This window comes from Periplaneta americana, chromosome 9, assembly GCF_040183065.1.
Source record: "Periplaneta americana isolate PAMFEO1 chromosome 9, P.americana_PAMFEO1_priV1, whole genome shotgun sequence".
NCBI classification, from domain to species: Eukaryota; Metazoa; Arthropoda; class Insecta; order Blattodea; family Blattidae; genus Periplaneta; species Periplaneta americana.
This window is the reverse complement of record NC_091125.1, coordinates 103,879,471-103,895,845: the sequence shown is the minus strand read 5'-3', so window position 1 is coordinate 103,895,845 and position 16,375 is coordinate 103,879,471. Positions and strand designations below refer to the sequence as shown.

The following is a 16,375-nucleotide window of genomic DNA, read 5'->3' as shown; positions in this document are numbered from 1 at the left end:
TGACACACTTTGAAATGAACACCCAGTATTATATGTATCTTAAACCTGTAGCCGCCTCTAGGCAATATTTTAGTGTCTCAACTTCGTGACCTGTTGACTTGCAAATAATATGCATTACTTTTCCAGGTTCAAATACCACATTGGAGACAGTTTATAATATCACATATACTTCTTTTTAAATTTATTATGTAGTATTAAATAATAATTAATAATTGCAACATTTAACAATAAAATTACACACGTATCATTGTAAAGTAATTTGCTAAGAAGAAATAATTCTATGCATTAATATATGCCAGAATTTACATACATATTTAAGCTAGTTGAGGCAGAAAAGACAATATTTTTATAGTGCTATAATAGTGAAAGTCTAATATTGATTACTTTTTTTATTAAGTATACAAATAACAATACATTGAAATGGGAGCATTACGATAAGAGATAGATTTTTTATTTTATGTTAGAATGGATAATACTGTTCGGAATATCCCAAATGTGAGACATGGAAATATTATTACTTTGAATAAACTATTACATACAACTATTAATATTTGTTGAGGAATGCTTCAAGTCGGACATTTTAACGAGAAAAATTATATTTCGAAGCATAAATATATCTGCAAGAATGATAAGGCTATAAATATTTAGAGACAGTGAAGTTACATACGAGAATAAAATTATTACATTAATTCATATCAATATTAAGTTCACAAAGGATACATTCACAATTTTATTACGTAAATTTGAAATAAATAGTAGTGCCAAGGAACTCTAATCATAATGAGTTGTAGAGTTTTTCATCAATTTCACTTAAGTAACATTATTATCAGAGATGAATAATTTCATGTTTTATTTCTCTGAACGACATTTTTTATTAATTACAGGAAAATAATTTAATAGCGTGAATCATGAATTAAATTAATTGGTCAACTATATGTAAAAGAAAATGTGAGAATCGTTATTACAAACATATTTAAGTAATTAATCTCACTCTTCTCAGACTGATAGTATTAATAGTGAACGTAATTTTGATACAGTCTTTATAAGATATGGGGTCGTTTTCTAGTGTCCCAACTTTAGAAGTGAGTTACGTAGAAGAGATGATCAGAAATGTCGAAAAACAACCTGGCGACATTAGAAAAAAACCATTTTATCGAATAGGACCGTAGTTTTCGAATAATAAACTTTGTCAAACTGATCTTATAACATTGGAGAATTAGATAGGTACATGACTGAACTATGAGAAATGTTTGTACAGCCGTGTTTCTTAAATTTAATGTATTATCGTCCCACTCATTGGGTTAACGTCGGCTTACACTTTTGAGTTTTGATTATCGCTCCGTGCCCCAATCATGTACGAGTGTAAGTTAATTGATTGATTGTTATAAGGGACCACGAGACTCCTCGTGCAGTAAGTTCGGTGTTGCAATATCTATGCAGTATTCTATTGTCGTTCTTCAAGAGATAACGTACTGTTATCCTACATAAATGTACAAAACCCGCGTTAGGCTATATAATTCGGCGTATTACAAGTAAAATGAATGAAAATGTTAGTGCGTTCATCATACATATAAATTATATTTATATTATTTATATTTGTGTTGTATTAATACATTACGTTTTAACTGATGTAAGTACTGTTAAGTATTAAAGCATATTAAGTATTATAATACTATACAGGATATCTAAAATATTTTTCCTGATTATCTCGAAAATGACTTGTTTGCAATACAGGTAATAACACTGGTGACTTTTTAACCAGTGCGCATTTCAAGGCCATTTCAATGTAAACTTGATATATTTTTTATTGGAATACAAAATTTTCATTATATTAAGGGTTTAATAGGAAACATGTTTCAGAGGAAAGTTCTATTATTATTTTTTTTTTCGCGTAAAATCAGAAATAACGAATAAAGTTAAGGTTACAAATATATACATACACAATGGCGCACCCAGGAATTTCTCTTGGAGGTGGTCCAATAAAAGGATGTTAAGTTATATTAATGTACACACACATATCTTCTTCTATTTTTTTTTTACAAAACACAGTCCAGTCTTCTTGGATTTTTCTTTAGTTTATTAACAACATCTTGTGGAGAAACTGTGATATCACGATGAATCAAAAGTGTTATGTAGGGTAAGGTCGGGTGAGACGCCCCAGAGGGAGAGTCGCCCCACCCTCTCATAAGGACATAAGAAATTTTAGGAAAGAAATTCTTTCTTGTCCGTATCTTCAGTTTGGTGTGAACGATCGACTGGAGCTATCTATTGTATTTTATGTGTCGAAATATACACAGTATACCGTTAGGTTGAAGACGAGGAGCCGATCTACCTGGAAGAAATTTTTCTACTAGTTTGGTGAAACCTTCTTATAGACGAGGTAAGGGATTATTTAAAACCTTTTGTCACTTAAAATGTTAGTTGAACAATCGAGTTATATGCCAGTGACCTTTTCAAAGTTAATTCTTTCCTGGAAAACAAATTATTTGCTGGGGCTTCTCACCCTCCATGTGAGGGAGTGATGCCCCAATTCGCTGAGGGAGAGATGCCCCACATGACAAAGTTTACTTTAGAGAGAATATCATTATTAAAAATATTATTCCATTATTGACGCAATTGAAATATTAAAATAATCCATATTAAAATGTTAATATTCATCATAATTATTCAGACCACTTGCAAATTTTGACAATTTTAATCGAAGTGTCATTTAACATGCCTAGTAAAATGAAGCCATTAAATTATAAATTCGTAATAATTTCTTAAGTTATTGTAGGTGATTTTGGATTTTTGTTATATTATTATTATTATTATTATTATTATTATTATTATTATTATTATTATTATTATTATTATTATTATTATTATTGGATACTTAAAAGTCTGTTTCTAGTTACGCAATTTCATTGCGAATAAATTGGTACATACTTGTTATTGATTAAAAAGTAAGAATGAAGAAAGAGCACAATGAAATTTCCTTTTATAGGAAATGTCAACAGTTTACAAGAGGAAAAATGATGTCCGTGGCCGTTGGATAGAGGACGATTTGAAAAGAGCCATCGATGCCGTTAGGGAGAATAAAATAGGTGTGATGAAGCCTCTCGAAATTTTGGCATTCTATCTAGAACACCAAGAAGGCGAATGACCAGTTCGAACTACAAAAAGTCACTTGGCCCGTCTTGCATTTTTAGGCGATGAAGCGGAGAATAAGCTGTTGACGCATATTCAGAAAATGCAAGAAGTTAGATTTTTCACCGACCAGAAACTATGTAAAAATCATGGCATTCAAAATGGCTCAAGAGCTGGGATTCAAATATCCTTTTTCCGTCCACAAAGGGCAAGCTGACAGGCACTGGTTTAATTCGTTCACGAGCCACAATCCTGAAATTAGTATTAGGAAAGCGGAAGGTGTGTCTTTGAACAGAGCTCAAGGAATGAGCAAGGACGAAGTCAGAAAGTATTTTCAACTGCTGGAGAAAATGCTTCAAGAGGAAGACTTGTTGCAAAAGCCAGGTCATGTTTTTAACATGGACGAAACACGACCCCAGCTGAACAACAAGCCTGGTTATGTTGTCGCAAAGAAGGGCTCGAAAGACGTTCGTCTTGACATCTGTAGAAAAAAGTGAAACCATATCGGTTCTTGCTTCTTCCAGTGCTGAGTGATATTTTCTCACACCCTTTTGCATATTTAAAGGAGTAAACAAAAAGAAAGGATTCGAAGATGGCATGTCACCTGGTTCTACAGCTGTAATTTCAAAAAAGTCAGCTTATGTCACGTAGGAATATTTATGATGTGCTTGAGGGAACACTTCCTCTCAAGGAAATCTGCAGGAAAAGTATTAATTTTCTCGATGACATTCATCGCATGTAAGCAACATAAAACTCCTAGACTTCACCATTGCCGAGGATGAAATCCTCTTGTATCTGCCCAGTCATACAACTCATTACCTACTGTACAACCACTAGATCGTAGTTTCTTCAAATCCTTGAAGTCTTGCTTTTACGAAGCCTGTCGAACGTGGATGGTGACAAATGAAAACAGGAAACTAGGCAGAGTACAATTTGGGTATCTTCTGAGTAAAGCCTGGAGAAAGCTGCAACCACGGGAAATGGCATGTCTGGATTTAAAGCCACATGGACATTCCCTTTCGACCTTTCTGCAGTCCCGGAAAATGCATTCCTCCTCTCTGGTCAAGCTCTCAAAGAAGGCCTAGACCAAAACAGTCAAAATGAAAATGAGCCTTCTAAATCTCCAAAGAATATGGAAGTGAAATCTGAAGGACCTCCTGATCTTGTGGGAGCTTCCTCAGGTTCTGGCAATCCTGTGGGCAATAACGACGACCAAAATGATGGAGGCATGGTAAATAGTAGCTACACCACGTAAAATAATGCAGGAAATTTCTCCTGTACCGACACTGCCACAAAACCAACCAAAAAGAAAACAGTCGGAAGCCGTCTTGACTTCAGACGAAAACATGGCCAAAAATCGTCCGAAATTTCTGGAGAAAGGTCGAATTCACAAGAGGCCTATAGCAAGCGTACCTATTTCCAAACGTCAGCACAGAACTGACTCCGAGGTTGAGGACGAACCTGAGCCCTTAATCGTAGAAGATGAGGACGAAATGTGTGCTGAATATGAGGAACTTTATGCTGAAACCACAAGCAGGTGCGACTGGATAAAGTGTTTGGATTGCAAAAAGTGGATTCATGAATAATATACAATGTATGGTGATCGTTGCAATTTGTATGGAAAGTTATTTAAAAGGCAAAACAGAAAGAAGTGAGTGGGGCGTTTCACCCTCAGTCGTGGGGCATCTCACCCGCACTGTCGGGAGAGTTGGCCGTTGCGTGCTATCCTACTTTATTATAAACAAGCAGAAACAGAGTGCTGACAGATATTGAAAATGTTCTTTAACATGTTCTTAAGTGTGTGTTTTACAATTTCATTTGTATTTTGTTAATAAATTTTTAATTTAACTAGTCTTAATATTAGATTATTTAAATGTGGGGCGACTCACCCGACCTTACCCTAGTGTACGTGAATCATTTCAGTGAAATTATAGATAATAGAATTATATGCTATCAATGCTTAAAAATTCAGTAAAAATGTTACAACTTATTACTCTGAGAGGGGGGGGGGGTCCGGACCCGATGGACCCCTCCCCCACTGTGGGTGCGCCCTTGTGTGTGTGTATATATATATATATATATATATATATATATATATATATATATAATAGTCCTTTGCAGTCAGAAGCGACTGGGCAATTTAATATTCCAAATGAAAATCATTGTGAAATTAATTTTATAATGATATAATAATATAATGTAATTAGGTCTAATATATAATATAAATTATTATCGGTATATAGTTTTAAACAATGTATATATACTTAACAGACCAATAAATTCAGCATGTGATAAAGCTATTACAGTCTGTTTCACTGTTACTTAAACGTGACAACAGCGCTTCCTCATTTCCGAGTGAGGGATGCAATTAGACGTTGCCACTGTTTATGTTGACTGTTGTTGATTGTTGGTGGCGAGCAATAACAAAGACTCATGTTTGACAAGCCGAATGTTAACCTAATGAATGAGATAATATTACTGTATAGCCTTAGAGATAACATTATGCGAGGAAAAAATTAGCTATCATATTGATGGAAGTAAAATATGAAATTACGGTACACGTATAATAGCTAGGGGACATCATTTTTAAAATAATGACTAATTACAGCTTACATGAAGAACTTCTATGATTTACTGTTTTTCCAACAAATACAGTGAATAGCCTAGATCTAATGAAGGCTAGAGGGCTAGAGCTAGAAGCACTCTCCTTCCGTTTACTCTTTCCCCCATTCAAGTCTGCAGCTTCGGTCAGCTTATGTGTGTTGTAAGCAGGTTGTACAAATGTACGTACAGTAAAAAGCGGCAGTGATGTTAGAAATTGGACTAGCGGATGATATTAAATCAAAAAGCTGATGTTACTACAACGCTGAACTGCTGGACGTTAATACTATGGGATATAGAATCATGTAAGTGCTGCATTTTTCTGAAAGTCGCTAAAGTGATTTCTTTCTGTTCCAAAAATGTTTTTTTTTTTTGTAAAACGACAGATGAACATTTTTATTTTCTCCTACAATTACGACCTTGCTCAATGAATAATAGCTAGATATGAACAAATAAAACGAGGTACTATTATTATCAGACTGAGAAGGAGTGAGAAAGAAAGAGAACTAAATACTGAAGTTACTGCTACATATTTAACACTTTCTACCTATAATAAATAGTAACCCAGACGTTCACTCATAAGTAGCGTCGGATTTACTTACCCTGAATGTAGTGCGCAATGCATAGCACGGCTGTGTTGTACACGGTTAATTATCCATTTTATTGTTGGTTCCCTGAATCACGTACGACTCTAAATGAATCTATATGTTCCAGACTGTTCTGTTAACTCTAGAGAAAGATTACCATAACTTTCGACAAATGTCATATCTATGGTATGAATTTGTCGTACCGGTAGGAAGTTTTATTAAACACGGCCGGAATTCGTCCTCTAAGAATTCAAAATGTACCACTTATCATTCCAAATTATGAAGCCCTAATAGTCTAGGGATAACCTATTCGCCGATTCCATCTCGATAGGGAAAAAGTTTAGGTTTATTTTGGTTGATCTAATTGTCTATTTTTCACCACAGTTCAATGCCTGCACTGAGCTGACGTCTCATATGATGTGCCTCTTCTTATTTTTCTCTGTGTCTTCCTCTTTATTCTTCCGACTTTTTTCTCTGTCTCTGATTCTTCTTGTCCTTCTTCTATATCACTCTGTGTTTTAGGTATTTATCTGTTTCGGCCACACTCTCTATTGCATCCATACTATTTTAGATTTTCGATTATCTCTTATGCCTGTTGATTTATTTTGGCTAAACTGTAGAATTAGTGGAGTCGTTGAACGGTATCGTTACGATGGCAGCCAAGTACAGAATATCGCCAACATGGCCCTTATAATATATGTACATATAGGGTGTAAGGGGTATAAGTGCCGTCCTTTTCACAGTCGTAGGGGACGGTCTACAGGATAAAAAAAAAGTCCATACAACATGGGATCAAAAGTTGATAGTTTCCCCAGAAAAAATATTTCTTCTCTTATTTTATTTGCATTATACTGCTTATATCGTTAGTAAAATTACGAAAACAATTACATCAGTAGGTATATCTAGCAGAGAGTTAATATTAGTTTAAATAAATATTTGTGTGTTCTATTACATTTTCGTGAAATTAAATAAAATCGCATGCTTAAATTTGTTAATATTCTGGCGTGAGAGACGTGGCAACGTGTGCAGAAGGCAGTACTCTGCACAGACGTACGGATATGTCAGCTGAGTTCAAGCTCCTTGTCCTGAGCTCTACTGCCGAGCGGATGACAATTTGGTACCAGTATTCGATAAACAATTTGCAATGTCATTCACAGTTTAAGAATATCACATGTTATTAATTTATGGAGAAAGTCGTAATTCAAGTGAGGCAAGATGAACCGTCAATGTTTTCCGCAATGAAGGTTACCTAATCGGCGAACTTTTGTAGCGGTTTCTCAACGATTGTTAGCAACTAGGAGTCTCTTACGTGGTTTTGAAAATCACACAAACAGAAATTTATTTAAAAATGGTACTGCTTTATGGAAGTGGGAGAGATTAAAATGTTGCATTTAAAAATGTTCGTGTGATTTTGTGCAGTAAACCATTTTGTTTGTTTTTTAGACGTACAATAAAAAATGGTCCAATATTGCCAATATTGTTAAATAAAATGGAAATTTACCATAAAGTTCTACTAATGAGATTGAAAGTTTGTATTTGCTGTTTTATGTAAACAACGGTCCGCCCCTGCATTAGAACAGAGCATCTGTTTTGTACCGGTATGTCTGTATCCGCTTGAGCTGTACCGTGTATTTGTAAACTCCCTCCTCCCCATCCAGCAACGTCGCCAAACGCCTAATATTGTAAAATTTAATAACTAGTTAAATATTTCAGTTAAAAAAATTGTTAGGACATTTTTTCTTTTTTTATGACATGAACAATCATCAGTTAAAATAATGGCACTTATACCCCTTACATTCTGTATATTCAAATTGGTAAATTTTGCCAAAGCGGTAAATAATTGTGACCACTGCGAGTATTTTCGTAAAAGGCGTGTTGTTGCCCCCTGAACTAGTAATACAACGCCAAAGTGGTAATAATTATTTGCTTCTTTGACGAAGATTGCCACCAAATGTGCCTTCGTCGATTTCAACGATATTTTCTGCACCACATATTTCTGCTTTATTTCGCTCTGATAACGTATTATATTTTCAAAATCTGTACTTTCTTTTAATGCATTAAAACCACCGCCAATAGGCCTATACTCGCTAAACCTTGTACTTTACTACAGCAGTAAATTCTTAAAGAATGTAGTAATGGATTTTACTAGCAATATATCTCATCTCTTTTGTTTGACATTGCTCGTATGGCCCGGTCACTAGTAGCGAGCATAGTCGGCGCTGCTTGCCACCTGCATTCTACAGTTGTCCCTTAATTTCAAAATCCGTGCCGGTATCTGTTCTGTTATTTCTTTTTTAATCTTTTTATATGAAATTTTAATTCTATCCTCAGTTCTAATACTCTTGTTTCGAATTTCGTTTGTTTTCTTGTAGACTTTAACAACACAAACATTTTTCATTCCTGGTCCAAGCTTCATACAGTATTCTCGTTGTAACACATGTACAACCGCCACTTTATGGCCAATATTTTAACATTGTGTCTCTTCTCACCTTATCATTTAGTATTTTCCTAAATTGTTTCACAGAGTTACCTAGTGAAATTTAACCTTGTTGTTTAAGTCTGTCACACCATAAATAAATAAAGCAACGATATGATATTGAACTGTACGTTAAATAGTCGTATCTTATAGAAGCTTTCATGTTGCAAATAGTCTTGCCTGGCGAAGAGTAGTTAGGAAGCTCAGAGATACCATAATTAATATTATAATATTGTCATAGCTAGCAGTGCATATGTCTGTACAGATTACTGTGCACTTAACTGCGGAATCCCGGCCAAATAAGTCACTCAGCTGAGTGCGCTCCTAGTATAATGGCAGTTGACATTGGACATATACGTCAACATATATGCCTAACTTGGAGTTAGGCCATAAAGGGATACATTGAAGGAGGAGAATTCGATCCGGTGCTGTGGATTGAATTCGGCGTAGCTCAGTGGTCAGAGCGCTTGGTACGTAGAACCAAGGACCTGGGTTCGATCCCCTGCGCCGTAGTGAATTTTTCTCCTCGAATATTAATTGACCATAATTAATGTCCGTCTCAGGAGTCTGTGGAGGAAGAGAACGAAAACAAGTCCTGTGCGCAAGTAGTGGCGGGGAATGGCTGATCCAATGAACGCTGGTAAGTGAAGGGTTTGCTTGTAGGGGGCAACTGTTTCAATTTAATCAGATAATCATTCATCAGAGCGAACCTCACTTTTCTGTTTTTGGCTTGGAGTGGCTACCAGAAATTTGAGACAGCACTCACTGCTTGGCTCCGCCCATTAGTTTTCTCTCCTATACTGCTAAGTTCGGCGTAGCTTCAGATACCTGAGACGGACTATAGAGTCGTAAAGAGAGAGAGACAGGAATTCATACGTAATGCAATAGAATTGGGAGACACTAGACGTGAATTTGGCCGCTGTTTTCCATAACTGTGATTGCTTTGTGTCTTCTCACGAGCTGGTGAGGTAGCACACACACGCGGTGGGGAAGCGGAACACGCGTATCCTGGGGCACAGCTCTGGCTTGTCGGGGTCCCACGTCACGAGGTGTTGGTAGGAGAAGCGTTGCACACAGCGACTGGACTTGGCCGCGTTGTTCCTGAAGCCGTTTCCCCGAGCGCACTTGGTGGCGGCGCAGGGCTTGCCCACGCTCCGGCACTTGTCCACCGTCACTCGCTGGGTTATGGACGGCGCCTGCAATACCACGTACCAGCGTCCGCTCGTTGCCTCCAGCACGTATCCCGGCTCGATTTTTCGCCGATCCGAATCACAAACTGTCTGCTGAAATTCACCTGGATGTGCCCAAGACCAAACCTGCAACCATCAAGAGATAGTTTGTGCTAGATGTTGGACATAGACCAGTCTTGCGATGACGACTAGTAATTTCGAGCTAGAGCTCTTTTATGCCTGCTGCGCGCGCGCGGAGCTTTTTTATCTGTAAACATTGCTAAAGGATGTACAGATCTTAGAACACAGCGCATCATGACGGAACGGAAGCACTTAAAGCAGGCATGTCAAAAATCACACACTGAAAGTGCAGTGTATGTGCGCGGAACGCCGGTCTGTGCAGATTGCGTCATTCACGTGTTGCTCTTACCAGTTCTTAGCGGGAGGGATGTACAAGAATCTATTCTGTGGTTCTAGTGTTCAATTAAATTGACATTTGGACATTATAAACATACTTAGCAGAAGGAAAAAACACAATTATTGTCAGTGTCTATGTTTGACATTAATTGTAACACAAGAAACAATAGACTTACTCAGTTACAATTCACAATGCAGTCGTTTGTAAAGAATAATTTATTTACATGATTTGTATACAGTATTTGAAGAAAATATAAATATTGCAGTAATTTCGAAACAAAAAACGAACACAATATTTCATTTTACGTAGTAGGTACTGATTATTTCAAAGTAATACTCTTTCATTGTTCCTCAAGCATTATTGGGACCATTGGTGCACAAATGTTAAAGAAAATATTTTACTCCTAATTACATGCAATAGGACATTGTGAGGCTTTTACACTGGAATCATTTTTCCTTGCTGTATATTAATATAAATTCACATTATTATTAATAAATTGGATAAATTAAGCTTGAATTTAAATTTATATATAGTTTATTTGGAAAACGTTGAGAGCAAGTATTAGCAAGTTGGGAGCGTTACTGAATTGAGTTAAAAGAGTACTTCACAAGCTGTGAAGCGAGGGCATTTTCTTTATGTCAGGTTTAAAGATTTATTAACGTAAGTATATTAGATAATATAGTAACGTGAGGTGGAAAATTCGCCATTATGTATTATTTTTCCAGAAAATTTTTCCGCCTTACAAATAGTTGCTTTCTTCCTTCCTTCCCTTACAACCTCAAGAGTCTCACATGTATTACTCACTATATTCTAATCACTTATCAGCTTATCAAATAAAAGTTGTAAGTCGTCTAACCATTGATGGCTGTGTAAGTACAGACTCCAAAACAATATCATTGTCATGTTTGTCTTCCCGTGGGAGTACTTTAACAAATAAGAGCAGGCGAATATCATATTTTGAGAACTTTACTAATATGATTTAAATTCTAATATCACTATTAGGTCCACATGATAAGATGAAAGCCTTTCATTTTATAATAATTACTATTGGCTGAGGAAAACATCATAACAGTTATGTTATATGATTCGTGATTTCTCTTCTTCGTTATATCTGTGGACTCCTCACTTTATTTTTCATAACGCATTCACAATCACAGCTCGATGAGCACCCGTACTGATCTGTGTTATTGAAACAAAAGCTGATCTGCTACTATAGGTATTGTACAGCCCTGTCGCGTTTCCCTCCAAGCCGATTCACTCCCTCCAGGTAGGGGAATAGGAACTGCACGTTGCACGGAGACCAGTACAGAATGTGCGCGACTGCACAATGTGCAGGGTTTTGACATGCCTGGCTTAAAGCTTTCAAGGAAGAGTGGAAGATACAATATTTATGCTTCGAACTTGTGATGAAGTCCAGTGTTTGCTGTGTGAAAAAGATATCATTTGCAAAAAAAAAAAAAAAAAAAAAAAGCAACATAAAACGGCATTATGAGACGCAACATGAAAAAAAATACAGTATAGGCATTATTCAGGAGAAGAGAGAAATAAATTGATTTCGGAATTGACATCGAAGGTAAATTAATTTACATTTGAGTCAGTAGATTGCATCTATATTCCTTTTATTTTTTTATTTTAAATGTATTGTTGATGTTTTATTTGTTGCTTGTTTCTGGATATTTACTCTTATTAGACTATGTGTTTCTTTAATTTAGAAATAATATTTTATCTTTGATTGCACTTTAACTTATACTATTACTAAGCTCAAAAAGCTAATTCACTTTTATTCCAATAACTATTTTCAAGATTTTGAGCAAATATGAACTATTTCATTTTGAAAATTTTGATGCAAGGACCTTTTTCAGTAACGTGAATATAAAATATACTTAAACATATAATTTCAAAACTATTAGACCTAATTGCATCAAATTTTGTACAGATGATATTATTATAGATCTGTTTATATAGTTTAAATTTGACAAATTTTGGCCTAAAATTGTGGAAGTTTTAAAAATCGTTCATACCCCCATGATTGACCCCAAAAATTACGATGCCTCTCAATATCTTAATTTAATCAATTTGTTTTTTCGTGTTACGTGCATCTCACAAATCACTCTAAGAAAACTCATTACATAATCACGACTGGAGTGTAAGGACTACATTTTCACAATCACACAATTAATATACTCTATTTCAATCAATATTATCATTATTATTTTTTCAACAAATACTCAAAAGTACTAGAGATCACACACGTCGAGGAGGTAGACCCTATTAGTTTCTCCTAACCAATGAAGTGAAGTATTTACATAATAAATAATTTCTTTTAACAAGAAAATGGTTTACATACAATTAACTTTTCCTATTTCTCTTTTTGTTCCTAAAAAACCCTCCCCTTTGCGAATTGTTTATATATGTACATGTATATTAAATAACTGAATAATTAGCCCCATTACATAGCCAGAAATTTAGTAACGCAAGTTATTGTAATAATTGCTGCCTTTATTCGCTGCATGTGCATGTACATCCATGATGTCTACGTTACGACGCTATGTAGTGGATGCGCTATGCGCTCGTGATCAAGGTCGAGCTCTTCTACCGTGATTGGGAGCTAATATCGTCTCATCCCTGACATAGAATTCACTTTATCAACGTGCAGTAAAATACCGTTATAATGAACGCCGTGTAACAAAATTTTTTTCTGTCCACCCATATCATTTAATGTTAAAATATCAAGTCACTTATATAGTGGCCACGTGGTCATTAAACATCTAATTAATACTATTTGTACTATAAAACAAATATCTTTCAATTCTATGTTAGTTTTTTATGCGATTGTTCCCTTCATTTAGTTCACTTCTACCAATCATAGCTCACTGTTCTCGCAACATGGCGTTTCCAACCACAACTCACTCATTTCACAACATGGCATCCCAAACAATATGGCACCTCTTGTCCTACAAAATGCTTTATGAAACTTGAATTTTGTATTTTTCCTATGCTTTTATTAAAACTTTTTATTTTCAAATGCAATGTAAGTTCAGTTTCTATTTTATTTAAAGATATTTTTCAGACCTACGTGTAAAATATGTTGAATTTACGGTATAAATACACGTACATGAATAAGCTTATTTTTTCTACAGAAAAAATAGTTAATTTCGATATATCTAAAGAAATATTACTATAACGGAATAATTTTAGACGTCTCTAGTACTTCGTTATACTAGTATTTTACTGTATTCTGACCGTTCGATCATTGGCTAGTGTGAGAGAAACTATGTAGAGAACTTCTAACTTTGTACTAGCTCACCATCCACCAGGATTAGTTAAGGACAATTAACGTATGTCTGTATCTACAAGAAACGCTGTTATCGATGGTGAGAGAAACTATGTAGAGCATTTCTTACTTTGTCTATATCCAATTGTGATTATAACTTAAGCGATGGTTGAAATACACGCTGTGAAGAAGTGACATTATATTGATTTCTTTTTTTGATTAACTAGTTACATAAGCAAAGCTATCGGTCCATGCGATTGTATTAACACTTTTAAAATAATCGAATATTTTCCAACATTATCAATTGAAAAATACAATAAGAACACTAACGTAAATGACTGTGGAATAATTTCAAAGGAAAAATTGTTCCTGTGCCGGGCATCGTAGTCCTGTTTATGGCGGAGCGCGCCAACGCTCTACCAACTGAGTTACCCAGGAACTCTACCAAACCCGGCTCAATTCCCTTTTATATGCACATACCTCAAGTGGGTTGACAAGACGTCAATGGCCCAACATTGAGTGCATACTTTGTGTGACTTAAATTTGTGGTTTTCTGTTAACGAACATTAACGTGCAGAATTACTGGGTAGCTCTGTTGATAGAGCGTTGGAGCTCTCAGCCAGAGGCCCCGGGTTCGATGCCCAGCGCCGGAACAGTTTTTCCTTTGAAATTATTCGAGTCAGCTTTACAGGAAGCTATACCTGAAAGCCAGATTTAGATAAAAATGTAATTGTTATTCCCTCTTAAAATTTTTCATCACGTTTGCATCTTCCCTGAACAGAGTATTATGGGGCTGAAACTCAGTAATTTGCGCCACTAAAAGAGATTCTTAGCTCACGTGTCTGTTTCCACGTTCCATGTTCCTAGTGCTGTTGAAAGATCGATCCGTAGCTTCCCCTGTGTCTTCGTCATCTTCGCTGTCTGGTATGGGCGCGTAAATGGCTGGAATAATGGCTGAACATCGCTCTATCAGCTGTGAAACTTGATTCCTATAAAGAGTAAATTGTCAATACACATTTTATGACAGCAGATTTCTTAATTTGTTTAGAAAAAATTGTATTACGTGAACTGCGGGAGAGCTTGGTACAGGAACTTGGAAATTGATTAATATACGTAAATCTCATTGAAGCGCTATGGACGAGATTTCTTTTAACTCATTGGTTGATGAGCTTCGCTCTATCATAAACTTATTAACGAAATAAAGAAAGAACTAGAAAACAATAATGGTATAAGCATTGTAAAATACAAAATCACTAAATGTTTCAGAAAACAGTCAGATTTACAAATTTACAGGGATGGCTCGAATTTTGATTGTTTGGTGAGTTAGCCCAAGTAAAAGAATCCTCTTTGTGTGAAGAAGAAACTGAAATGACAATGAGAAAGAAACACACGTCAGTAAGAATTTATTGAACATTTTTCTTCCATATACTTACGAAGGATATCTAGGAGGTGAGGCACAGTAACCCATTTCTTTAGCTTTCGGGCAGTCCTCGGCGAGAATATCTTTCAAGGTTGCTTTCTTCTTTGTTTCTGGAGGAGATGTGCTCTTGCTTTGGTTGTCTTGAAAGGCAGATCTTGTACCTGGTCCAAAACTAGGAGCCTTGGTCACTTTAATGGCTGAAAAAGCGGGATCTAGCTGCGGTAGTGGACCTGGGGCGTGATACGTTGAATGGTGTTCACTAGCTTCTATGCTCTGGGTGAACTGGACGAGGGGCTCCTCTATGAGATAACCCGAAGTGTTGGAGTGATATGTTGGACGCTGCTCAGCTTCGGCTGATGGGAACAGCTGAGGTCCTGAGAAGTGCGGCGACTGAGAACTTACAGGAATAGAGTGCTGTCCGTGATCCTCTTCAACTGGAGGTGGTCGTGAAAAATCATTTCCATTTTGATTCCATATACTTCTGATCGGTATTGCGTTCTGTACGAAGCGATTCTGACGTTGACTCGAGCTTTCTAGGATCGATGTATGTTGCTGCTGCTTCTGTTCGAATTGTGACAAACGATTTGGGTACTGAAATGGTCCACGCTCTGTGAAAGGAACTCTATCCTCGCTGACAATCGATTCTGACATAAAACTATCGGGCAAATCGTTGAATTTTTGCGGTTTCCTACTTGATGTATCAACAATTTGAGAGCTGAATGATGGTTTTTGTCTAATATTCTCGGTGGGCCTTGAAAATTCGGGAGACGATTGAGCAAAATTTGGACGAATTGGTCTGATATCATCTTGATAACCTAGAAATTGTTTGGATGATGAGTCGGAGTGTGTAGATGGTCGCTTTTGGGACGGATGTCTATTGTGTGTCGTTAGGGAAGAGCTAGAGTGATGGGATGGCCTTGAATGACCTCTTGGGCCTTTCTCGTGAGGTCGTGGCGGTGGCCTCATGACCGATATTGAGCCAGATCTGAATGATTGTTGAGGCTGACGAAGGCTTCTACCAGATGGCTGCCAGTCTGTTGAGCTGAGGGTGTCTATAGTCACACCCGCCGCCTTCATCGCTACCAAAGCAAGCGATACAAGAGCGAAGATCTACAACAAAAATGCAAGATTAAATCATCGTTATCATCATCAACAAAAACAAGTACCAGCACCTTAAAGAACTAGAATTTGTTGGCTAATTTGATCCCCAACCTTGACAGAAATTTTAACGAAAATCACACATTAAAAATAACGAGACTCTTTATGAACACAGGGTAACTCTACGGTATAAGAGAACACAG

The 16,375-nt window shown here is 36.3% G+C and overlaps 1 protein-coding gene across 1 annotated transcript in view; it reads right to left on the bottom strand.

Annotated features, from left to right (window-relative positions):
* Positions 1-5,036: 5,036 nt before the first annotated feature.
* Positions 5,037-16,375, bottom strand: part of LOC138706331 (uncharacterized) — a 36,072-nt gene continuing 24,733 nt past the window's right edge. The window contains exons 3-5 of the mRNA XM_069835467.1: positions 15,088-16,184; positions 14,493-14,643; positions 5,037-10,109 (exon numbers count right to left, since the gene is read on the bottom strand). Coding sequence (XP_069691568.1) covers positions 9,747-10,109; positions 14,493-14,643; positions 15,088-16,184 — 1,611 coding nt within the window. The 3' untranslated portion in view covers positions 5,037-9,746. The remainder of the gene's footprint in view (positions 10,110-14,492; positions 14,644-15,087; positions 16,185-16,375) is intronic.